General features: G+C 36.5%; 2 protein-coding genes across 3 annotated transcripts in view; both read right to left on the bottom strand.

Annotated features, from left to right (window-relative positions):
* Nucleotides 1-2877: 2877 nt before the first annotated feature.
* LOC306869183 (adenosine receptor A2b-like) lies at nt 2878-16054 on the bottom strand. Its single transcript, XM_079415826.1, has 2 exons — nt 15731-16054; nt 2878-7618 (listed from the first exon to the last, which is right to left on the bottom strand). Exons 1-2 carry the CDS (start codon nt 16048-16050, stop codon nt 6898-6900), a joined length of 1041 nt encoding a protein of 346 aa, XP_079271952.1. The 5' UTR covers nt 16051-16054; the 3' UTR covers nt 2878-6897.
* A 1775-nt stretch (nt 16055-17829) lies between these two features.
* The window catches only part of LOC306869179 (cytospin-B-like), a 129235-nt gene continuing 119672 nt past the window's right edge, over nt 17830-27392 (bottom strand). For both annotated transcript variants that reach the window (XM_079415820.1, XM_079415821.1), the window contains one exon: nt 17830-19066. In XM_079415820.1, the coding sequence (XP_079271946.1) occupies nt 18977-19066 (90 nt within the window). In that variant the 3' untranslated portion in view covers nt 17830-18976. The remainder of the gene's footprint in view (nt 19067-27392) is intronic.

Consider the following 27392-nt stretch of genomic DNA (forward strand, 5'->3'; position numbering starts at 1 on the left):
AGAAGACGAACATTAACGCCCTCCACAAAGAGGGTAAGTCACAGAGGGTCATTACTGAAAGGAGTGGCTGTTCACAGAGTGCTGTATCAAAGCATATTAAATGCAAAGTTGACTGGAAGGAAGAAATTGGGTAGGAAAATGTGCACAAGCAACAGGGATGACCGCAAGCTTGAGAATACTGTCAAGCAAAGCTGATTCAAACACTTGGGAGAGCTTCACAAGGAGTGGACTGAAGCTGGAGTCAGTGCATCAAGAGTCACCACGCTCAGACATCTTCAGGAAAAGGGCTACCAAGCCACTTCTGAAGCAGAAACATCGTCAGAAGCATCTTACCTGAGCTAAGGAGAAAAAGAACTGTGCTGTTGCTCAGTGGTCCAAAGTTCTCTTTTCAGATAAATTTAAATTGTGCATTTCATTTGGAAATCAGTGTCTGGAGTCTGTAGGAAGACTGGAGAGGCACAGAACCCAAGCTGCTTGAAGTCCAGTGTGAAGTTTCTGAAGTCAGTGATGATTTGGGCTGTCATGACGTCTGCTGGTGTTGGTCCATTGTGTTTTATCAAGTCCAGAGTCAATTCAGCCGTCTACCAGGAGATTTTGGAGCACTTTATGCTTCCATCTGCTGACAAGCTTTATGGAGATGCTGATTTGCTTTTCCAGCAGGACTTTAGCACCTGCCCACACTGCCAAAACCACTTCCAAGTGCTTTGCTGACCATGATATTACTGTGCTTGATTGGCCAGCCAACATGCCTGACCTGAACCCCATAGAATCTATGGGATATTATATATGCCATACCTCACTGATGCTGGAGTTTGTGCTAAAGGAGCCCTGACAAAGTATCGAGTGCATAATTGAACATACTTTAAAGAACTTGAACTTTTCTGTTTTGCAAATAATTTTTTTGATTGATCTTAGGAAATATTCTAATATTTTGAGATACTGATTTTTGACTTTCATTAGCTGTAAGCTCTAATAATCAAAAAAAAAAAAAAAGAAGTGTTTTACTTTACATGTAATGAATCTAAAATATATGAAAGTTTAACTTTAAGTTTAACTGCTTTGAAAAAAATGAACTTTTTCCACCATATTCTAATTTTGTGAGATGCACCTGTAATGTTTATTTCAGTCAAATCAAAGCTCTTTTTTTTAGCATGATTAAGCATCATTTTATTGAGCTGTTTTGTGCATCTGTGTTCTCCAGTGTAAGCACCTCCTGGCTGTCTGTCTGAGTCAGGCCATGGGTTGCACATAATTTTTTATTTTTTTTAATTAAGGAATGATCTGTCGTTGAATGTTAAAAATTGCTTTGAAAGTAAATAAACAAGCAAAGCTGTGACCCTCAATATGATGTTTGTTTATTTTTGTATATATGCGTGCAAAATATTTTATCAGTTGCCACAGAATGTACATCTGTTCATTGAGCATGATGGCGTTTATTTTTGGAGTTTCCGTTTGTTTGAAGGTTCGGCACTAGAGACTGACTCTCATCAACAAACAATGAAACCACATGCTTTAAATACTGTGCTATTCGACTTTTTCTGTTTTTCTCAGCTAAGTTTTGGGTTTTGTGTTGAGAATTTCTTACTAAACATTCAAGTACCTAGATTTGATCATGCTTTCTGAAAAGAAAAATGAACTTTATATTTAATGACAAGCACATTACATACTAAAAGAGGACTTGTTTTTTTGTAATCAGTGAGAAGAGGCCGTGCTGTGCTGCTTCGCTCTCCTCAGCCGTGACGTACAATACAGCACAGCCTCTCGTACCTTTTTGCTTTTATAAAATGGCTACTACACTACAAAAAATATTAAAACCAAAAATGTATGTATTGATATTACTTTTTTTTTTTTAAGTAAGTTTTTTTTAAATACTGTCCTTCTGCTAAAACTAATTCCTGACAGCAACAGTAACATGCCTCATCTTATGGAAATCAAAATAAAAACAGAAACTGTTCTCACCTGCTGTCTGTGTGTGTGTGTGTGTGTATACTGGCAAGCAGAACATGGGCAAAACATGACATTTTGTTTTTGCACATAAATTGCACATTTCTTTTGCATTTCTTTTTTTATTTCGTCTGTTAATTTATTTTATCTTTAGTTTTTCGCTTACATGTTATGTAACAGCAATACTGTATGAGATGTTAAATGTTTATCATATTATGATTATCCTTATCCTTTTCCCAACCTTAACGTCCTAATTAGGACTCTATATAAAGTATTTTTTGTAACAATATTTACAAGGGATCTTTATTTAGTGAAAAGTTAAAGGAAGAGGTTTTGCTAATTGAAATATTAAAAATGAAGCAAGAAAGAACACAAAGCAGTAGATACAGAAATATATCAGGTGAGATGTACATGTAATGACGTGCTTTGCCGTGTCCCTCCACCTATGCTGATATTTCAGTTTCCACGTTTGACAGGAGTGCCTATACACACATCATCTGTCGTCCTATTAGAATTCACTTCCACCGTGGCAATGGAAAATAGAAACCTACATTGCATTGTGCATTGAGTCTACAACCTGACTAGGGCTTGACAATGACACTGGTTGCATTTCCTGCCTGTATACAGACAAACATTTCATGGTGTATAATGATTCTGCACATTAATGGGTCGCAGAACTACTACTTTCAAAATTAGTGTTTATCGTTTAGGGAACTAGAAAATGGTAACCGCCAAATGAATGAAAACAATTTATCAGCTAGGCTAGATTCTTGGACTTTGTGGCTTTGGCTCTGGTAGAAGTGTGTATTTGAACAAAGGCTGCATGTGCAGTTTCTCACAACACACACATATAGACACACTTTCCTTCTGAAGAGACCACAGTTGAGCTGAGCTAAAACTGTCCAACTTTCATATAAAGAAGGCACAAAAGATATATAAACAGCTTTTATTAATAAAATAATTCACCATACATAGAGATTTATTCATGTTAAATAACAAGACTCCATTTTGATGCTAAATATTTTTGTCGTGAAACTATTTTCTTTCAACACATACAAGAGAACATCACAGTCTATGTAGATTAGTGATTAACACACATCAAAAACATACACATTTAAAAGCACAGACACTTTTCTGTTTGCTCCAAATAAAATATTCAGGTACACTTGACTGGTTAAAAAAGGCCTTTAGTTTTACAGCTTTCACCAGACAGTACTTCATGGAAAAAAACATCAGCTAACAGTTACAGTGCAGTACAGATTCGTCTCCATTGGAATGTCCAAGATGTCTGGCACACTCCTGTAGTTTAGCCCTTACAAACAGTAACAAACATTTGTACATTTACATCATTTCGAGACTACAAAACACAAAAATACTGCTCAAGAATGTCTTTCTTCCCTTCAATAAATATAAACTGTTGGCACAGCTGCGGTTGGGGAAGGCATGTCACTGTCAGGGACAAACACATCAGTGCATCTGTCAGTTTGAGTCGGGTACCGAAACCAGAGCTGATGAAATCCACACACTGTCCTAAACAACCGTTCATCTATGAAGGATGATTGTTAAAGCAGTAGTTCACCTAAAAATGGCATTTGTGTCATCTCACCCTCAAGTTGTTTCAAACCTGTAAGATTTTTTTTCTTCTTTGGTTGAACAGAAGAATGTTGGTAACCAAACAGTTGACGGTAGCCATTGACTTGCATAGTATGGAAAATAATACTATAGAAGTCAATGGCTACCGTCACCTTTTTGACGAAAGCAATTTCGTACAGGTTTGTAACAACTTTAGATTAAGTAAATGATGTCAAAGTTTAAATTTTTACATGAACTATCCCTTTGATATAAAGCTATAGTAAGTGGAGTGGGATTTTGGACCAATCAACGTGCATAAATAGAAATCAATTTAATAAAGTCTGGCAATTATCACAGTTTTACTTAGGGTGAATCTTTTTTTCCAGATGTGCCTTGAGTTGGAGTTTCTGAATTGCCTAAAATATCCTGGTTTTGGCTTTATACTTGCTGAAAGTAATAACCAATAGCGTGCAGGCATTAAACATAATCAACCAATCACGGCGTGTGAGAAGGAGGGATCTACAAAAAACAAAGAAATGCAAATACGTATGCATAAAATGTATGCGAGTACTGTAGAGAGCATGTCAATAAGAAAACAAAGCGAAAACCTGGATATTTTGGGCAATTTAGAAATCCCAGCCAAGACATGTCCCGGAAAAAGAGGATGTATGGTGAGCCTAGATTTACTGCTTGCTGCTTTTTCGCATTTCACCTGGACACAGTTGCAATTCACTCCAAAAAAAACCCATATAATTATACATTACCTTAATTTCAAGATTTGACACAAAACCAGTCCTAAGTCGCTGGGGTATATTTGTAGCAATAGCCAACAATACATTGTATGGGTCAAAATTATAGATTTTTCTTTTATGCTAAAAATCATTAGGATATTAAGAAGATATTTTGTAAATTTCCTACTGTAAATATATCAAAACTTAATTTTTGATTAGTAATATGCATTGCTAATAACTTCATTTGAACAACTTTAAAGGTGATTTTCAGATTCCAGATTTTCAAATATTTGTATCTCAGCTACTGTCCTATCCTAACAAACCAAACATCAAGGGAAAGTTTTAGTCTGCTTTCAGATTGTATAAATAGCAAATACCAATCTCAATAGCAAATAAACCAATAGATACATTTACATGCATCCAAATAATCTGTTATAATGGCTCAGTCAGACTGAAAAGTGTCCATGTAAATGCCTCAAATAATCTGAATGAGCTCGATCCGAACGAAAGTTCCATCCAATTGAAAGGAATGGCGTTGACCTAAATTCAAAAGGAAAATCACTGCGGCGCACACAGATGTGTATTTACATGCATTTTACATCTTATAAATATGCTTATGTTTCTTGCTAAAAAGTCTATCACTGGTGTCTTCGGATGACTGATCGCTATGCATGCGCTGAAGTTTTGTGTGGAATACATGTAATGCACATTTAAACATATGTCAATCATATTGCATCTTTTAGGTTTTATATAAATAGCACTTTCAGAATCTTAAATCAGATTGCATTCATTCCCATTTACAAAAATCAGTGCATGTAAATATACCTAGTGAATTTATACATCTAAAACAATGTCATGACTCAAAAATCTTCTTAAAACACAACAATTGATGCCAAAACAATCAGATATGCACAAAAAGACATTAAATATTAGAATAATGTCCAAATGTCAATAAAGTTGTTGTTTTATACAGAACCAAATCGGAATAAGTGCAAAAAAAAAGGTTTGATATTGCTTTAACTGTTTGACCAATATGCAAAAGAACAGTATAAATCACTGAAATGACCTACACTTGGCCAGATTATATAATATAATCTGACATTAAAAAATGAGTGTACACGCTCTTCAGATGACACTAAATATAGCTTTATTTTGCCTATTTAACTGGACAAACATAATGGAAAGAAAAACTAGTGACAGAGATTGAGATTGGGATGAAGACACATTTCAGTCCAGACTAAAACCTACATCTCCAAAGCTCAATGTCTGAGGAGCATGCGCTCTAATCACGGTGTCACAGCTTTGAGCGTTTAATCATTTTATAATCATATTTGTGATTCTTCAAAATGTGGTCTAAATGAGCCAGTTAAGGCACTGATGAATGAACAGCAGACCTCTCTCCAGATCTGTAGTTATACTGTAAAGGTGGTTGGGGATTAATAGAATAGTGTGGCAGTATGGGCACTACAGAGCATTATAAACTATCCAGCTCCAGTGGTGACGCTGTAAATCTCTCTCCAGAGGAGACAGTCTTTGCTGCAGGTCAACTGCTGTTGTTTCAGTCTGGGCAGTTTGTCCCAGTCAGACATTCAATAACACACTGATTCCTAAGGGCTGTGACACATTAGCAGACATCAGAAATCTAAGGACACTGATATCACAGTGAGCTCCAAACATCCGAGACCACCGTGAAAACCTGGGATTTAAATCTAATTTGACTTGCAAATAATCTAATAAACAGGTTTTTGAAAAGGTTTAAAGAAAGAAACATGATATAAAATCTTCTGCACTATTTTCTGGTCACTAATTAGAGAAGGAAATGATCATTTCAGAAGTTCTTTCAATGAAGCTCAAGATGTTCTTTGGATCATCTCAACTCCTACAGAGTACTATGAAACTTATGAAATGCAATACATTTCCAAATAGTATTGGGGTCACTGTGTACCCAGTATATCTTTTGGAGTCATTTTGGTTTCAGATATGAACTTGTTTGGTTAATTGAGCTGTGAATGGACCAGCAGTGCATTTTAAGTAATGAAAAAACTGAAATGGGGGTAATTTTTCATAACTGGCTGTACAGAAAATCGTTTATGATTTCCTTTCTATTATGGGTTCTTAAATGTGCTTTTACCTTGTGTTTGTTCCTGAGCAGTCTAAATCAGCTGTCTCAACAGTAAAAAAACAACAAAAGGTCCTAATACATTCAAGCATTCAGAAACGTTTCTTTGTTTTCTCTGTTCCACAATGGCGTATTCATCTGATGCGCCTTATGGATTTAGATTGTTCCTCTGGGCTGTCGTTATTAAAGATTTAACTAAAGCTGCCCAAAATGATTGTTTTATTGTTCTGCAGGATCCTCATGTAGGTTTCTCATACGTGGTTCAGTTAATCGTTCAGCACTTCCAAAGGTCCAGCGACCACTTCATTCCTGCGCTAAGGCTTGATCTATAACTGCAGCAAAAGTCTACTTGGAAATGCAATCTATCAATATTTCCACAGATTTGTAGTGACAGAGGCTTTTTTTTTCACAGTTCAATGTTAAATTCTGAAAATATGACCACAATGTCTTTACATCATCTCAATACATGGTCATGCTGTTTGCAGTTCTTTGATCTGTAAACAATTCTCTCATATATTTTGACAAAGACGTCTAAAGCAGAGGGTCAATAGTCATTGTAATCTGGTCTCTGTGACAGCTGTTTTCATTGGAGCTGTGATACAACTCGTCCCGTTGACAAAAGAAATGGCGGTTCAGAATCTTCCTAAAAGTGAATCTGAACTCCCGAATACGGTAGGCATAGATGATGGGATTGACAGCGGAGTTGGCGTGCGAGAGGATGATGGCGATGTTCATGATGAAGCCGGGCCTCTTCAGCTCGCTGTAGAAGAGAGTGAGGCAGTTCAGGATGTGCACGGGCAGCCAGCAGAGAGCGAACAGGCCCACGATGATGGAGAGCGATTTGGCGGCACGAATCTCCCTCTGCAGCAGGCTGTGGTGATGATTCTCACCGTTACTCACGCTGCATTTGAGCTCGATCTGACGCAGCTGTTTCCGTGCTACCGTGAAGATCTTGACGTAAATGCCCAGCATGATGAGCAGAGGTGGCAGCACGCAACCGAAGAAGTTGAAGTAGACCATGTAGCTCATGTCCACCACTTTCTCAAAGAAGCACTCGAGGCAGCAGCTTTGCAAGAAGCCCGTTTCCATCTCAGCGGCGTCACTGCTGTTGCTAGTCTGTGTTTCATTTCTGGAACAGGCCAAGTCTTTACGGTTCCAGCCCACAAATGGGATGAGTCCAATGATGAAGGATAAGATCCATAAAATAGCTATGATCTCTCTCGCCCTTTTCCCTGTGACAAGCTCCTTATACCTGTACAGAGGAGTGGACATAGAACAAAGATTATTAACTTTGCAAATTTTAATCTGGCTGAAGGTTTGGCTAGTGATGGATGAGTTCACTATAGGGTCCAAAAGTCTGAGATCACTAGCAAAAATGCTTCTAATTTGCATTTACTTGCATTAGTCTGTACAAGAGCCACATGATCAATGTCATACATGCACGTTTTTATTAGTGACCTAGAAATATTGCAGGGTAATTAAGCCACATTTGCCTATTTCTGCCATGGGATAAAAAAATAACTAATTAAAAAAAGGTAATTGCAACTTTTCATATCACAATTCTGACTTTTTTTGTCCCCTTATAATTCTGTTTATATATCACAATTCAGAATTGCAAGATATAAACTCACAATTTTGAGAAGTCGGAATTGTGAGATAAAAAAGTAACTTTCGTGGTGGAAACAAAAAACTAATTGGAAGATGTAAACTAGGAATTGTCAGGGAGACTAAATTTGTTTATCTCACAATTCTCTCTCAATTTTTACTGTTTTACAGATTTCTCAGAATATTGTGAGATAAAGTTGCAATTACCTTTATTGTTGTTAATTTTGTATCCTGTGGTGAAGAAAAACTTCCACACGTTTCTTTTTTAAATTGATCAAAATTCTAAAATGTATTTTATTTCCAGGTTTAATTAGCATTTTTAATCATAATTTTCAGTTTGCTCCTAGAATTTTGGATCTCACATTATATATTTTCACATTATTTAATTAAAAAGCAAACACTTGTTAAAACTTTAAGCTTCAGAGTGCTAAAACATACGTATTTCTTTCTCACATTTTTAAAATCATCTACTCTGAATCAGGGCTTCCATGTAAAACAACAGATGCGTTGTTCAAAATAAATATTAACAAAATGAAAAGGCCACTTTGTGGTTGCCATAAGCAGATCATGTTCGAAGTGATGATAATCACTGCAACACCAGCTAGTAAAAAACTGCAAAATAATTGCAACATTTCTTTACACTAGCCATTAGCTTTACACAGTATTCTGTATAATGCAATACCTCATGAACATTTAAGTGTTCAGCCACTTCTTGTGGTGACTGTACTTGTATATATCGTAGGTTAGAGAAGGGGAAGAGAGCTTCACATAAACACTGAGGTGACTGATGGCTCAAACTTTCACTTAGAGACTCTTCATCAGGCATCCTCAGACAGCTCTGATTCTGATTCTACTAATGGACTGGAGTGACTAATACATGAGGTGCATTATTCATCACACCCACCACAACCTTTCTCAGAGAGACCTGGGCTGCCACAGCCATCAGAGGTGCTGCCCCAGTGACAGATGCAGGGATGGAGGGGGTTGGGAAATCACTGAGTGATAACATCATGTCGGTCCACAGATAATGAACCACATTATCTTACACAAGCATTACTGTTAATGTTCCATACACTTAGGGCACCGTTCTTAACTAAAACTAATATAATATATAATATAACATTTTTGATAATTGAAATAAATATAAATTAGACAAGTACAAAAATTATTAAAACTAAAAACTGAAAATAAAAAGCTAATCCATAATATTAATAAAAACTATAATACTGTATAAATAATACTAAAATTACACTGACTTTAGGCTTACTTTTGTACAGCATGTTGTAGCATTTGTGCTCTATTTTTCTATTTTGTTAATACTCAAAAAAAAGTGCAGCTTTTCTAAGCAACTGGACTACTGATTTAAAACTGAGCTAAAACTAGTACCCCCACCACCACCACCATCACACACACAACAACAACAAAAACATAGATGTATACTGAAGAAGGAACTTGAGTTATTTAAAGACAAGGATATCATAGTGTTTTTTGACTCAGACCAAACTGCAACCAACCAGAACACATTAGAAAGCATATAGCAACACCTGGACCTCTTTAGAAACTGTATAGCAACATTAATTCATGCATTCATGACCTCGAGGCTAGATTATTGTAATGCTTTATTGGGTGGTTGCTCTGCACGTTTAATAAACAAACTCCAGCTGGTTCAAAATGCAGCAGCTAGAGTTCTTACTAGAACCAGGAAGTATGACCACATTAGCCCGGTTCTGTCAACACTGCACTGGCTCCCTATTAAACATTGTATACATTTTAAGATCTTGCTAATTACCTATAAAGCCCTGAATGGTTTGGCACTTCAACATTTGAGTGAGCTCTAATCGCATTATAGTCCTTCACGTCCGCTGCGATCTCAAAACTCTGGCCATTTAATAATACCTAGAATATCACAATCGGGCGGGAGATTGTTTTCCTATTTAGCTCCCAAACTCTGGAACAATCTACCTAACACTGTTCGGGAAGCAGACTCACTCTGCCAGTTTAAATCTAGATTAAAGACCCATCTCTTTAACCTGTCTTACACATAATACACTATCGCATTTCTATAATTCAAATCCGTTAAAGGATTGTTAGGCTGCATTAATTAGGTCAACCGGAACCGGGAACACTTCCCAAAACACCTGGTGTAATTGTTACACCGTTAGAAGAATGGCATCTATGCTGATATTAGTCTGTTTCTTTCTTATTCCGAGGTCACCGTAGCCACCCAGATCCAGACTGTATCCAGATCAGATGGTGGATCAGCACCTAGAGATAACCTCTACAGCCAGGACACCTACATGAGCCCCAGAGACTGATCCCCAGTGAAGACCCTGTCTCCAAGACGGCCATCGGGACAAGACCACAGGAACCAGATGAGTCCTTTGCACAATCTGATTCTGCTTTAGCCTAGATTTAAACTGCTGATTTTGTCTGGCCAGAGGAAAATGACACTATTTCGACAAACTATTTCCCCGTCAAATTCTGTAAAGCTGATATAAAGCCACCCAGCTTTATATCAAGCCGATGTAAAGCTGCTTTGACACAATTTGCATAGTTAAAAGCGCTATACAAATAATATTGATTTGACTTGACTTGTATAGGAACAACACCACGACATTGAAAATGTAAATATCTAGTTTTATTAATTTTATATTCTCAAGAATGGGCTTAGGAATAGACACATTACCCTTAGCTTTTTTTGTAGCACAATATGTAATCAATTTTTTTTTACCCCAGATGCAAGGACACATGATGTCATTGCATTTAGCTCCAAGAGCACAATCTCCTTTTGTTGGACACTTCTTTCAGCTTTAACACGTTTTTCTCTCTCAACACCAGCTCTCTTCTACACTCAGGGCACATGAATGGAGGGAAGAGTGGATTAGTTGTGGCATGACAACAACCCGCTGGCATCCCCATCTCCCTCTCTCTCTTTCTTTCACCCCTTCATTCTATTCCACACACAAATCCCTCCTCTAACCCTTCCGTTCTTCAGCTGCCTCGCTTCCGCTTTAGACCACAGAGCTCTGCCAACAGGCTTCAGTCTAAGTAAAAACAGTTGACACAATGGCTCTGAAGGGAGAAGGTCTCAACTGCTTTGCTCTTAACGCATATGAACAGGTGCATTAAAACAGTAGTTCACCACAAAAAATAACTGAAATATGTTTATATACTTAATTTGCCAAAGCAACATTTAGAATTTTTGTTTACTGAAAAAGTTTCACCAAATATTTGTATTTTATTTCAGCTCACTTTTAATTATCAAAAGTATTTTCTGTATTTTTCATTTTAATTAATGACTGAAAATAAAAAAATTAAATCAATAATTACTAAAACTGAACAATAATGTAAATGAAATAAAACAATAGTACACAAATTAAATTTAAATCAACAAAACTATAACACTATATAAACAAAACTAAAATTACACTGTTGTGTTCTTCCATCCAATGAAAGCCAGTGGGGTCATTGACTTTCATTATAATGGCAAAGACATTCTTTAACAGTTAAAAAATTATCTAAATTATCTTCTTTTGTGTTACACAAAAGAAAGTAAGTCATTAATTACAGCAACCCTTTGGAATGCCATAATAATTTGATTAGTCATTAAGGACATTGTCATAAATTCAGTGTGAAAAGAAAAATCATTAATGGATTTTTTTCCCCACTATTTAAAAGAAATGAATACGTTGACCTGTAATACATGACTAGTTCAGCAATCTACTTTGCTCTCACTTATGACAAATCAAAAAGGGTCACTGAATGCTCAATTACAACAATAAATGGATAGTTCATCCAAAGATGAAAATTCTATCAGCATTTAGAATCCTGCATCTGATTTAATTAAATGTTTTTGTGACTCTGCGAATTTGACCCAGATTACAGACTCGCCTACTAGGCCAAATCCTAAACATCCTGAAAAGTCTACGCTCCTTGATTTGTTTTTAACAAATGTGCCGCAAAAATATGAAGCTACTGCTGTTTTTGCAAATGACATGAGTGATCACTGCGTTATTGCTTGTGTGAGAGATACCAGGACATCTAAATGTAAACCACGTATTATAATTAAGAGAAATTTGAAGACGTTCTGTGAACAAGCTTTTTTAATTGATCTTAATCTTTGTGATTGGACCAGGGTAAATTTGATCCCGGAGCCCAAGAAAGCATTGCAATATTTTAATTCTCTATTTTTGGACATTATAAACAAGCATGCTCCTTTTAGGAAATATAAGATTAAAGGGCGTGATAATCCGTGGTTTTCAGAGAAATTGTCTGATCTAATTCATGAGCGTGATCTTGCTTGGTCAACGGCAAAGAAATCCAAAAATAGTTCAGCTTGGCAATATTTTAGGCACCTGAGAAACAAGCGTGTCTCTCAAATACGTAAAGCAAAATCAGATTTTTATGTGAATGAAATATGTGATAGCTCAGCGAATCCCTCTAAATTTTGGAAAGTTATAAAATCACTGTCTTCTGACTCTAGGGATACTGTCATGCCAAATATATTGATGTTGAATGATAAAATTATTATAGACAGGAAAAGTATGCTAGATTCCCTAAACTAGCATTTGATATCTTCTGGGTTGTTGTTTGAACATACAATACAATAACAGTGAGGATTACTCTTTGTCTAGGGAAAATGTACCTATTGATTTTGATCTTGTTCCTGTTGCAACGCAGGAGGTATATGATGCTCTTATAAGGTTAAATACCAAGAAATCCTCTGGTCCTTATGGGTTGGATCCATACTTTTTAAATATTGCTGCTGAACATATTGCAGAACCTTTGACACACATTTTCGATTTGACTATTGAGACTGGATTAATACCTAGTGTATTGAAGTCAGCATACGTCACTCCTTTATTAAAGGGTGGGGACCAATCAAATCCAAATAATTACAGGCCAATATCTAAGCTATCTATTTTAGCCAAGCTCTTAAAAGGGCTTATAAATGACCCATTGAAAGATTATTTAGAAACAAAAAACATTTGTAAAAAACAGCACTGTTACTGCCACTATGAAAGTGTTAAATGATTTCATAAGTGCTATTGATTCTAAAGAATATTGTGCTGCATTGTTCTTAAATCTTTCAAAGGCGTTTGACACAGTTGAACACTATATCCTGGTTCAGCGATTGGTGGATATTGGAATGTCTCCAAAAGCTGTCAAATGGTTTGGCAACTATTTGAGTGGCCGAACACAAAGTGTCCAGGTTGATGGTGTGTCCTCAAACTCATTACTTGTATAAAATGGTGTCCCTCAGGGGTCAGTTTTGGTTAACTAAAGCAAAGTGGCATTTTTATGCGGATGACACCGTTTTGTATAGTTCTGCTTCATCCTTAACAAGTGCCTTAGAAGATCTGCAATCTGCTTTTAACATTATTCAGAAGAATCTTCATAATTTGAGACTTGTACTAAACTCAGACAAAACAAAGGTTGTTTCTCTTTTAGTGTGAGAAAAACACTTATACAAGCAACATTTCTGTCAATGCTGGATTATGGTGATATTTTATATATGCATGCAAATCAGTCTTCATTGAAAATGCTGGACTCAGTTTATTATGCAGCACTAAGATTTGTAACAAATTCTAGTTTTCGTAGTCATCATTGTAGCTTGTATAAGAGTGTTGGTTGGCTATCATTGCAAAATCGCAGGCTGGAGCACTGGTATATTTTCCTATTTAAAGCCATACTGTATAAACTTCCTCCTTACCCATGTTCTCTTCTGACTCTGAAAGTCATTACCAGGAATTGCAATCTTCGATCATATGGGCAAATCATGTATGACATTCCACGAACGAGAACTGCCTTTGGTGAAAGTGCCTTTAAAGTTTTTGCACCTTTTTCTTGGTATAAATTGCAGAATCAGTTAAAATTGGACTATTTACCAACAATGACACAGTTTAAAATGATGATAAAGGACTATCTGAGTACTAAATGCACATGTGCTGTTACTGAGCGGTACTGGTAATTATTTTGAGATGATGTTAAATTGCAAACTTTTTTTTTTTTGGTTAAATGTTGTGTTTGTTTTTGTTTTACACTGTATATTTTTAATATGGAATTATTATTCTGCTGTCTTGGCCAGGACTCCCTTGAAAAAGATTTTGAATCTCAATGGGATTATTTCCTGGTAAAATAAAGGTTAAATAAAAAAAAAAAATTTACAAACCTTTCCTAACCAGTATGACTTTTTTTTTTTTGCAGAAAAAAAAAAAAAAGATATTTTGAAGAATTTCGGTAACTGAACCGTTTTGGTGAAAATTGACTTCCACATGAACAAAAGACACTTTCCAAAATATTTACTTTTGTTTGCCATAGAAGAGAGAAACTCATGCCGGTTTGGAACGACATGAGGGAGAGTAACTGAACTATCCCTTTAAAGAGAAATAAAAAAATAAAATTGAAGCATTTGGTTGTACATTATATTAAAAACACATTGTATGATACATATCACATCACTAAAAGGGAAAGTCCTGCCATTAACCACCTTTTATTATTATTTCACACTACAACCAATGACTCAGAGGATAAAGATGCTCTGGGCCTCTTTTGCTCTTTTACAGTGGAAAGACCTTCTGATTCAAGCCAACGCTTACATTTATATAATAGCAGCCTACTGTTTTAGGAAACTTGTACCCTATTTAGATCCTTCAGTCAGTGGACATGTAGCTAAACGCTGCCAGCACTGAGCTTTCGTGTTTCTATGTGGGAAGAGATACGGAAAGAGACAGACATGAGCGGAGAATGTGTGAGTAACAGAGAGATGTGGCGACCAGTCTAGTGAATGAATGCTGAACAGGGAATACTGTCTGGCAGCAAAGTGAGAAAACTTGGTTCCTCTTGGATCATCTGCTGACAGCAATCGTGCCAAAACCCTGTATTTCCAGTAACTACAGTGTAACGAGAAACATACGTTCATCTTGGCCATGAAACAGTGCGAGTAACATGACCACCCAAGATCTGAAATGATTTGGAGTGCACTGAACAGCTTTATCATTGACGTTACCTACGCATTTCCTTATTCAACATTATCCTTAAAAACACTGAATTGAGAGAAACTGCATTCCCACAGGACTAAACACAGTGTTGCTGTGGAAGTGAAACCTGAGCCCTAAATACTCAGTCATAAGTGTGCTTCAGTAATTACATGGCAGAAAGAGAATGCATGAAATTACACGTGCACACTTGTTTGTATATCAGTCAGTCAATATGTAATTCCTTTCGTCAGTCTTTCCATTCATTTTGAAGAAATATGACGGGACAAGTGGCATCGAGCAATCTTTTTTTTAAATTGCCCTCCTTAAATGTACCTATTAACACAGATTAAAAAAATTAGGCCGATATCCATTTCGAGTTTAGTTTGAGACTGCGTGTGACACATTCGCACTGTCCTGAATAAGCCTTTCCGTGTTTTAACTTCGATAAACTAGATGAACTTTGAACTAATTGCAAAAGAGGCACGAGCATCATATTGATCGCATATACAATCAATACAGCGCCTTTCAGGAAAGATGCTGGTCGTTTTATAAAGATGAGATGATGAATCGATTATATAATATTACTGGGAAAGAGCAGCCTACTATTTGATAATTCACTCAGGGCTGAAAATGCAGAAGACAGCGAAGAACAGGTTCATGGTGCACGAGCGTGTAAATGTCAGGGCTCGTGTCAGGACAGCTGTGAAACTATATAACTATATATATATAATCACTGCGTTTTGATGAACATGAAATGCTAATAATCGGAAAAAACTCACCTCAGGGGGATTTTTACAGCCAGATATCTGTCGATGGCAACCGCCAGAAGACTAAATATTGAACTTTGAGTCAGTACCAGAACAAAACATGCCAGGAAAAGGCATCCGTAAAAGTCTGAGTGCAGACCAATGCTTATTGTAATGGCAAAAGGAATGGCAAGACATCCAACCAGAATATCTGCCACGGCTAGAGACACCAGAAAGTAATTGGTTGCGTTCTTGAGAGTGGAGTTGATGGCCACAGCCCAGCACACCAGCACATTACCGGCGATTGACAGGACGGCGATCACCAGCTCAATAGCGATGTACAGCGAATCCATTGCCGCACACTTGACCGAGAAACACCTTCAGACCGTAGTTAGGATGTCATGAGTCTGTCCGTCACTCTGTGCTGCTTGTCCCGTGGTAAAAGAACCGATTTGCAATAATCCACGGATCTCCAAAGTTTGTGATTTGCCAACACGGCCATCTGTTGATTTAAACAAACAACGTTATTTGTATTCATTCTCTGCAGAGAATCATTCAAGACCATTAGAGGCAGATAAAGACGCGCTCTTTCTTTCCTCGCTTCCAGAAGTTCCCACTGACGAGCAGAAACTTATTACAGAAGCATTTATATTTTGATGAGGCGGAGTTACTTACCCTCATTTCAGACTTGTTATTATTGTTTGACGTTGCACTTGAAAGTGGCTTGTCTTCGCGTCTTGTGGTACATGATGCAGAAGCGGCAGGGAAGTAATCTGACGCACCGCGAGCGCAACACATGGCTTTTCAAGCAGCTCGCGGAAAACATCACAGATCGACGCCACGCCCAGAGATGAGCTGCCACACACAAGCTCAAACGATTTTAATGAGCAATTTCAAATAAAACACACATTTAGGATTGTGACCGCTATTATAAAGAAGAATACATCTAATCAAACTAGATTTGTCTTTACTTAAAGAAATTATAGCTTAATACTTGGAAAGCAGATAAAAGATAGCGTTAAAGGAAAATCATAGTAAGAGAAGTTGAAACACAAATAGGCTATAGATAAACAAACGGAGAGGGAGAGATATAGCATGATAGAATGCAACAGATAGGAAGCTTCTGTGCTCTTGCGTTCTGAACTCGTTTTTATCAAATATACAAAGAAAATACTATTATAATTATGCATATATAACACCAATCAGAATTCAGAATTTGTGACATCATAGTTCTTGCGCGTTGAATTTGAATGACGAATATTACCAGTGGGTTTAATATCGTTTCATGATGACTATAATTAAAGCTTAATAACGTAGTAAGAAAATGATGAATTACATGAAAAAATGTCGCTAAATTGGTTTAGTGTTGCTGATTGGTTTAGTGCAGGGGTAGGCAACGTCGGTCCTGGAGTGCTGCTGTCCTGCAGAGTTTAGCTCCAACCCTGAAAAAAACCTCACCTGCCTGTAGCCCTAGCCTAGTAACTCTGAAGACCTTGATTAGCTTGTTCAGGTGTGTTTGATTAGGGTTGGAGCTAAACTCTACAGGACAGCGGCCCTCCAGGACCGACGTTGCCTACCCCTGGTTTAGTGTAATTTTGCTGATTGGTTAAGTGCAAACTCTTACTGGAAAAAGTTGGAAAGATTTGCCATGTTTACTAGTCCCAGTAAAATCTGTTTATCTGCCTTTTAAGATAGATACTATTATTGTCCTCTTATTGACATTTGACATTGATTTAACTTATCTGTTTGTTTAGCCTATAGATTTTGTACAAAAGAGTCTGATTTTCTGAAAATTGAGTATGTAGTATTTCTGAGAAGATCTTGGTGAGTGAAGTAACAATATTGTGAAATTGCCAAAGATTTACAATGTGGACTCTGTGTATCTCTCTGTCTGTAGCCACACACACGTTTCAGCACGTCATTTTAAAGGTTTGTAGCGTTCAGAACGATAAAAACCAGAGCCAGTATAAATTGTTAAAGTGCCCAATTTCACTTCTGTGTAAATCACATGGCAGAAGAGATAATATTAGCATTTTGTGAATGAATATATTGTAGGACATTTGTCTCTGAGATTCTCTATTCTGTGCTAATAAAGGTGGCATAGCTTTTAAATTCAAACAAGAAAACAATATGATGACAAAAAAACTTTATTACCATTATCATCAATTAACAGTCTTCTATCATGAAGCAAAACTGCACATTCCTTTGCGATCTAAATATTTAAGAGCAAATAAGTCAATAAATAGCATTTCCAATAAGAAAACATTTGAAAACACAGATGCTGACTGTTTTTTCTGTATGCATGTTTTACTTCTGTTGAGAGAGAATTTATTGTCAGTTGCCCATGCGTTTGAATTAACAAAGAATTTGGCACAAATTACACTGTTGACCTAAACACATGTGAGAGTATTTTTTTTTTCTTCCAATACTGGTACTTTTTTAAACATTGTTTCAAATCTTTTTTTTAAATACATTCCATGTAATTTAAACAGGCACAAAAAAAACATTAAAGAATCAATAATGGTTCTTTGAAACAGTCTCATTCAATCAGACATAAACTTCCTGGCATTTTTTCAGGAAATAATTAACTAGAGTAATATAGAAATAATCTTAGTGTTTGTTAATAAGGAATACGTAAATGCACAAAAGTTGGTTAAGCAATAGGAACATTGTAAAGGTTTTGGTGGTTATTGTCTCTGAGTGACAAACTACAACTTTTCAACAAAACATATGAAACTTATTTTCATAGTTCACTAAGGTTTGATGTCTCACCAAGACATATTACAAGTCTTTAAAATTATTTGTGGGAAAACTAAAATTTAAAAAATACTTTATAAGTATATCAATATATAAGTATGCCAATATATAGATTTGGGTAACAATGCTCTCTATAAAGATTAGCAGCTGCACTTCAACTCTTAGCAAAAATTTAGCATACTAAAAAACTATACCAGTTTCAGTGCAAGATTGCAAACCTTCACTCTGCGAGCAACTTCAATCTTCAAAAACTGAGTTAGGTCTATATGATACACAACTTGTGAGGAAAAGAGAAGTTGTTTGAGGCTAGAAGGATTGTGTGTTTGCGTATGTGTGTACGACTATTGTACTGAATGCGATATGCTGGTTTTATTCAGAGAGAAAACCTGATAGGTGTGAATACTATAGAACTGTGTGTGTTTGTGTATTTAGAAACACTGTGAAGGGAGACCTGGACCAGGCAAATAAAAGTGCTTCTGTGCCCTCATCTTCATCTTCCTCTTCCTTTCTTTCAGTCAAAAATTAAGTCTCAAAGTACTTATAGATCTGAGATACATATTGCATGACGCTTTGCCAGTCCGGTCGGTCTGTGTGCATCAATTCATCAATGTCCTACAGAGAGAGCAGACATAAAAATTTACATGCAGAAAACACTTTTTCACACATTTTTATGCAGGTTTCTATGGAAGCGTATTGCATTCACTTGAGGAAAACAAATCTACTCTGTTTTTCTGAATTAACGAGTTAATTATCTCAGAATTACGAGATAATTTTTCATGAAAAAAACGTTTTTGCTCTGTTTTTCTGAATTAACGAGTTAATTATCTCAGAATTACGAGATAATTTTTCATGAAAAAAACGTTTTTGCTCTGTTTTTCTGAATTAACGAGTTAATTATCTCAGAATTACGAGAATTTTTCATGAAAAAAACGTTTTTGCTCTGTTTTTCTGAATTAACGAGTTAATTATCTCAGAATTATGAGATAATTTTTCATGAAAAAAAAAGTTTTTGCTCTGTTTTTCTGAATTAACGAGTTAATTATCTCAGAATTACGAGATAATTTTTCATGAAAAAAAAACATTTTGCTCTGTTTTTCTGAGTTAATTATCTCAGAATTACGAGAATGTTTCATGAAAAAAAAAAACATTTTTGCTCTGTTTTTCTGAATTAACGAGTTAATTATCTCAGAATTACGAGAATTTTTCATGAAAAAAAACCTTTTTGCTCTGTTTTTCTGAATTAACGAGTTAATTATTTCAGAATTACAAGAATTTTTAATGAAAAAAAAAGTTTTTGCTCTGTTTTTCTGAATTAACGAGTTAATCATCTCAGAATTACGAGATAATTTTTAATGAAAAAAAAGTTTTTGCTCTGTTTTTCTGAATTAATGACTTAATTATCTCAGAATTCTGAGATAATTAACTCGTTAATTCAGAAAAACAGAGTAGATTTTTTTTCCTCAAGTGAATGCAATACGCTTCCGTAGGTTTCTTTAACTATGTAAACTTTTTCATTTAATTATTTTACCCTTGACTTAGACTCTTAAACTATAAAAAAATCCATCTAAAAATATTATAAATAATAATATTAATTATGATGATCTGAAAAATGAATGAAATAAAAACAAACCATTTTAATATGTATTGTGTGAAAATTATTTATAACAGTTTTTCTGACAGTAGTGATGTCAATTCAATTCAAACCATTTTGGCCTTAAAAGGATAGTTTTGTGGAAAATGTACTAACCATCAAGCTATCCAAGATGTAGAGGAGTTTATCTCTTCTTTGGAACAGATTTGGACAAATGTAGCATTACATCACTTGCTCACTAATGAACCCAATATATGCAGTTAATGGGTGCTGTCAGATTCCAAACATCACAATAATCCAGTAAAACACACATCTCCAGTAAGGCAAAAAAACCTGCTTGTTTGTTATAAACAAATCCATCATACAGATGTTTTTGAAGGAATAGCTCACCCAAAAATGAAAATTAGTCCAAGATTTACTAACCCTCAGGGCATCCTAGGCATTCCTCTTTCAGACGAACACATTCGGAGTTATATTCCACAATGTCCTGTTTGTTCAAATCTGTATAATTGCAGTGAATGGTGCCCCTGTTTCTGAATCTGAAAAAAAGTATCCATCCATCATAAAACTACTCCACACGGCTCTGGGGTGTTAATAAAGGCCTTCTGAAGCAAAACAATGTGTTCGTTTAAGAAAAATGTAGATTCTTAAAACATTTACAAACTGTAATGTGCAGCTTCCGGTCTCTCAAGCAGGCACATTCACAACAAGGCGGTCGAGCGTATGACGTAGGTGTAACGAAAGGCGCAACGTAAGATCCGGAAAAAGAAGACTGTAGTCTCGCAAGAGTAAGCTCCGGGGAGAAGCGTGTAATCTCACAAGAAACAAGTTTTGTGTACAGCACAGGGAAACCATGTGAACAAGTAAATTGTATCTGTTTTGATTAAAATAGTGCATTCATGTCAAAACCTGGAATGTTTAAATAAGTTTGTGACAGGTGTTTTGTTTTGCTTTCTCCTCTGTGCATCCGCGTTCGTCACTCTCTCCCCAGATCTTACGTTGCGCCTTTCGTTACACCTACGTCGTACGCTCGACCGCCTTGTTGTGAACGCACCTGCTTGAGAGACCGGAAGCTGCACATTACAGTTTATAAAGTTTTAAGAATCAACATTTTTCTTAAACCAACGCATCCTTTTGCTTCAGAAGGCCTTTATTAACACCCCGGAGCCATGCGGAGTAGTTTAATGATGGATGGATACTTTTTGTTCAGATTCAGAAACAGGGGCACCATTCACTGCAATCATACAGATTGGAAAAGACAGGACAATGTCGAATATAACTCCAAATGTGTTCGTCTGAAAGAGGAATGTAAGACATGCCTAAGATGCCCTGAGGGTGAGTCTTGGACTAATTTTCAGTTTTGGGTGAACTATCCCTTTAACTTTAAATCTTTTCTTCTGGCTAAAATAAGAGTCGTCTATCCATAATATTGTCTTCTCCAGTGAAAAAGCCTTCTCATCTGAATCAGGAGAAAAATATGCACAGATCAAGCACTGTTTACAAGCAAAAACTGTCCAAAATAGTTCTAGACAAATATGTTGGTTGATTTTGATGTAAGACAAAAGAGATGGACTTTTACACTGAAGAAAGCATTATTATGCATTATTTTGGCCAGAAGTAACAGTTTAAAGCGTTCTAATGGATGGATTTGTTTCTTGCAAACATGCAGCTTTTCACTTGACCAGATGTAAATTGATGCACTGGAGTCATGCAAATTACTTGTGGATTATGATGATGTTTTTAATCAGCTGTCTGGACTCTCATTCTGACGGCACCCATTCACTAACAGAGGATCTATTGGTGAAAGGGAAGGGGGAAAGGGAAGGGGTGTGTGGCCAAGTATGGTGACCCATACTTGGAATTTGTGCTCTGCATTTAACCCATCCAAGTGTACACACAGTAGTGAACATACACCTGGAGCAGTGGGCAGCCAATGCTGCGGCGCCCGGGGAGCAGTTGGGGGTTCGGTGCCTTGCTCAAGGGTCTCACCTCAGTCGTGGTATTGAGGGTGGAGAGAGCGCTGGACATTCACTCCCCCCACCTACAATCCCTGCCGGACCTGAGACTCGAAGTGAGCAAGTGATGTAATGCTAAATTTTTCCAAATTTGTTCCAATGAAGAAACAAACTCATCTACATCTTGGATGGCCTGATGGGGAGTAAATTTTAAGCAAATTTTCATTTTTGTGTGAAATATTCCTTTAATAAAGTTTCATCAAGAAAAGCATGCATGAGATGAAATGTGACGTGTAAAGAAAATGAAAAGGAATTAATGTAAATATTACTTGAACATAATATTTAACTGTGCATCATTTGTAATCAAGCTGTTAAATTGTAAACATTATACAAACAGTGAAAATATTAATATAATTGTGTGAATCAAAATAATGAAATTAGCCTCAGCGTGGACTCTGGAATGTCTGAAATGTCATTTCTATAAAAAAAATGATATTAAACACAATACAGTACATAATTTGAGATGTGGTAGAAATGGCACTGGTAAAAATGTTCAAAATGACAAAAATAACATCAATAACAGAGTTCTCCTGGGATGCATGTATAATATACACACACCTTTGTACATTGTTAAACTCATTAAACTAGTGAGAGAGAGTGAACAGAGTCAAGTTTTATTTTCTAAAAGTCAACAGGTCCAAAAGTCCCCATATTTGAAAAAAACTTCCTCATAAATAATGTACAGTTTATATATGCAGTTGATTGTACTAAAGAAACAAGATCACACTTCACACATTATATATTATGCATTATATAATTAAAAACCCAAAAGGACAAGGGTAGACCAATTTCTTTCATGAACCGCCAGAGGTTGTGACATTCATAAACTATTCAATTATCCTCTAAGAAAGAGCAAATCAGCTGGAGGTGGGATTTTCCAGTCATTTGTTAGTGTTGTTGTGAGGAGATTTGGGGATGACAACAGGGCAAAGACCTTCACTTTAACATCACAACCAGTATGAGGTAACAATTATCATGTTTTCGACCGAATTGCATCACACACGCACACACACAGTGGTTAGGAAGTTAATAACACAGATCTCAACTGGAGTTCTCAAATTCTCAGCAAATCCACCAGAGGCTTCCACATAATATATACACAGTAAATTTCCTAGTGTTAGATCAACACTGCTCCGTGTACCCATGTGGAAATATTTGCTTAATCCCGCCCAAATGTTCACGCATAGAAAGAAGGCGTGGTTTCAGTAACCGCAGCAGTGTTAATGCAGCCATGTCAGGGAGACGCTGTGTGTTTCTAGGCGAAAGCAAAAGCACTTTATTTGGCCTTCCGAAAGTAGATGCAATTAGAAATCATTGATTAAGATTTGTTTACATCAGAACAGCACAACCCAAATGTTCGAATTTGGGCAATGCATTTTATGGACGACAGTTTTGTGAACCTAGGAGAGTACAAGGCTGGCTGTGCACAAAGGCTATTTCTAAAAAAAAAAAAAAAAGGGGTCAATTATGACTTTGCTATGAAAATCTGGCGCTTCTGAATCAGCGACTAAGTATGTTTTGTTATTAGTTTAAGTATTTGCTATTCAAATGCAGAGTTTTGCGTGTAACGCGTCGTGTGTGTGTGTGTGTGAGGGGAACAGGGTCACATCACAGCGGAGTGTACAGCCCGTCAGAAATCGTCTTAACTGCGGCTTGTGTACTACAAATACATACGAGCATCATCTCTATGTCTGTTGTAACATTTGGACCAATCAGACACACAACTATTTGTTATATTTAACAAATAATCTCTTATAGATTCTGAGATGATGAGGATGTGAGCTAAAACTCTTCTGAACACTCTAAGTTTTTGTGCCAGGCCTTGCGGCCTTGACTTTCCATTCAACAAAGGATCCTCGGACCTCAGCAGATCTCTTTCTTCGCTCTTTTCCACTTTCTACCTGGAAAGAACATTTCTACCTCAGAACATCTTTGGAATTCATCACTCTTCAACCCGGAAGAACGTGATCGAGAAACCAAAACCTTGAATCCATTAAGACTTTCATCTGAGACTGCATTCCGGACACTCGTCACGACCAAATGCATTGCTAGTATTGTACATTTAACTAAACAAAACAGAGGTTATTAGTACAAGTTATAGACCCCGTTATAAACGGCGCTGATGGTTTTACTCAGGTGGTTAACTCAGGATGGTTTTACTCAGGTGGTCTCAGGACTTTTTTCATAACTGCATTCTCTGGTTTTCCTGATGGTTTCATCCATCAACTCTCATTTGCCCTTTCCCCATGTATGAATGATTGTACGTATGTATGTTTGTTTGTTAGACTAGTTTGCGTTAGTGTTTAGTTAATAAAAGTTGTGTGCACAAATTACATGAGTTTCTGATTCTGCCTTGCAAATTTATGATTTTGACCCTCGCTACATGCTCTAATGCATTAATAGGAAAGTATTTCCTGTGGCCAAGAAAATATCCTTTCTTAGAGTTGATACGAACTTGCACTGAATGTTAGCTGGACGGATAGATTAGTTGATGGCAATTTAATTTTGCTACAGTTATTACTGTCAGCCGATATAAATAATTGTAATTAATCATAATTAAATGTAATTATTTATATACAATTCCCTTTTGAGCTTATAAATTGTTACACTGTCACTCGCCTCTGTTCTCTTTTCGGGCTTGAACTGATGGTAAAACTAACTTGAAAGCTGAAGCTTGTGATTATGGTAAGGGGCGTTATATTTCCAACACGTGCTTGTGATGTTCGGCCAATCATAATGCTCATCAGTCGGTTGACCAATGAGAGCAGACTGCGCTTGTCGGAAGGAGGGGCTTTGTAGAAAACGATGCGTTTGAGAGAGGCGGGGCATAGAGGAACTACAATAATGTACAGTATTTGAAAAATAATGTGCTTTTTGAACATTAAAGCATGTCAACATATTCTGTTACACCAAATACACAAAATAATGATCTTTAAAATAGCATCATATGACCCCTTTAAGAACCACAGATTTAAAGGAACAGTTCACCTAAAAGAACCTTATAAGTTGTGTGTACCATCTCTATGAAAACAACAGCTTGGTAATGTTGGCTACTGTCTTTATATTTACATCACAGTTTCCTCCTTGTGTCTACAGTATGTTGAGTGAAGTGAACTCCTGACTGTGGCATTTTCTTTTATGGGTGTGTAGGAACCTGGAGAATCATTAAACATTTACAGGTCATTTTAAAAAGCGGGCAGCGAGGCATTTGGACACATTATCCTGTTTTTCCAAACAGGCATCTTTGCCTCTTTCTCACCACACTCGATCTTAACCATATAAAGCTTACTGTGTGATAAGCAAATTTTAAATAATCAATGTTAAAACTTTACTGAGAAATCTATTGTATACAGTCTGTTACATGCCTTCTTACGGTATTATCTGTCTGATATGCAGTATTTATAGTAGTAAAAAGTAGTATACTTTTTTAGCAAGTAACAGGCCTTTTAGTATAATTGGAAAAACGTTCACCTTCAGGTTGTAGTTATTCCTATCTTTTTGCTGTGAAATCTTTACTGATTTTTATTAAGTAAATGTAAGAATATCTTTTATATTGTTCATTATATTTCAAGATAAACACTTATTGGACATTGAACTTATTTGATTATCCATACATATTTTGGTCACACTTTATTTTAAGGTCCAATTCTTGCTATTAAAGCTATAGTTCACCCAAAAATGAAAATTCTGTCATTAATTACTCACCCTCATGTCGTTCCAAACCCATAAGACCTTCGTTCATCTTCAGAACACAAATTAAGATGTTTTTGATCAAATCTGAGAGCTCTCTGACCCTCCATAGACAGCCAGGGTCCTACCACGGTCAAGGTCCAGAAATGTAGCATGGACATTAGGGATGTGCATCTCCATAACTGAGGCCGATGCGATACGCATTTCGATGCATAGCCAACGATACAATACATTGAAGAGATATATGAAGTAGCTAGTAGGGATGGGAAGATTCTCAGATTATCTCGGTGCATCGGCAAAAAAAGTTAATGATGCGATGCATCGGTTTAAAAAGTGTGCATCGGATACAAGTTGGCATTTGTATCGCAATGCATCGTTTCTAACATATTTGCATCTGTAAAAAACGATTTATTCATATATAATTACTAGTGGATGCGCTCCACTTTTATTGTTTAGAAAGTGATCAATAATCTGTGACCAATATTTTATATGTAGATTGATTTCTCCTCTCGAAACTGTTTCTCAAGTGCGTTCTCTCATCACCACTGCACGTGAATATGACAAATCACAACAAAACTACGGAGACCAGAGGAAAAGCATTTGTAAATGTTTGAAGGTCATGCAAATATATCCATTTTGATGTTAGGAGTGGGCAAGGCACGCGAGTGGACGAGTGCTGCTGCGTGCATGCGCTAAACAGACGGAGCGCAATAATTCTGAGTCAAATATGCATTTTATGATAGCAGTAACTGTAAAGGGACTTTTGTAATGGGTAAATAAAATGTAAGCTAATACAGTCCTAATTACTAAGCTCAGATGAGTTCATGTGTGTTTCTTATAGCAGTTAAAATGTAATCCTCAGTGATTTAAACTTTTAGGTTAGTGATTGTTAATGCTTTAAAGAGCAATGTTAGATTGTAATGTTCTAATGCTATCTGTTCTAACTATAAAAGATACAGCTGTTATAAAACCGAGAGAAAGGCTGCATAACTATGATAGTATGTGAGCGAGTCAGTGGTAATATCATTGCATTCCTATTGGTCAGTGTTAGAGGAGCTCAGCTTAGCCTGACAGTTTGCCTGCTCTGGACCAGGTTAGCTTTCCAGCATAAGTAGCCAAGTTTACCAAACAAGTTTACCAAATAGGCCAGGCTTATTTCAGTTAGTCTGACTCACTGTCAAATGATTTGGTTCCATAAAGCAAATTTAACAGAGATCAACCTCAGTCACTGTGGCTACTTATACTGGAAAGCTAACCTGGTCACTGTACCATGGCTGAGGGTGAGCAGCGCTCTATGGACTGTGTGTTACCTGCCCTTCTCCCGTTATCACCTGCCTGCCCTGAACTGTCTGTCTGTCTTCATCTATGTATCTGTCTTGAAATATTTGGCTGCCCTGAATAATATGCCAGTACTGCTGTATTTTTGATGTTGTGGGCCTATATTTCTGCTGGAGGTCCTGGACATCTTGTTTAGACACATGGCATCATGGATTCTATCAAATACCAACAGATAAAAAAAAATGACTGACTCTGTTAGAAATCTTATAATGGGCCATGTTTGGATCTTCCAACCATACAATAATCAAAACACAAACCTCAAAAACAACACTGAGCACAAAACCAAGCTTCTGCTATGTCCATT

Source organism: Barbus barbus (genome assembly GCF_936440315.1).
Source record: "Barbus barbus genome assembly, chromosome: 5".
Taxonomy (NCBI): Eukaryota; Metazoa; Chordata; class Actinopteri; order Cypriniformes; family Cyprinidae; genus Barbus; species Barbus barbus.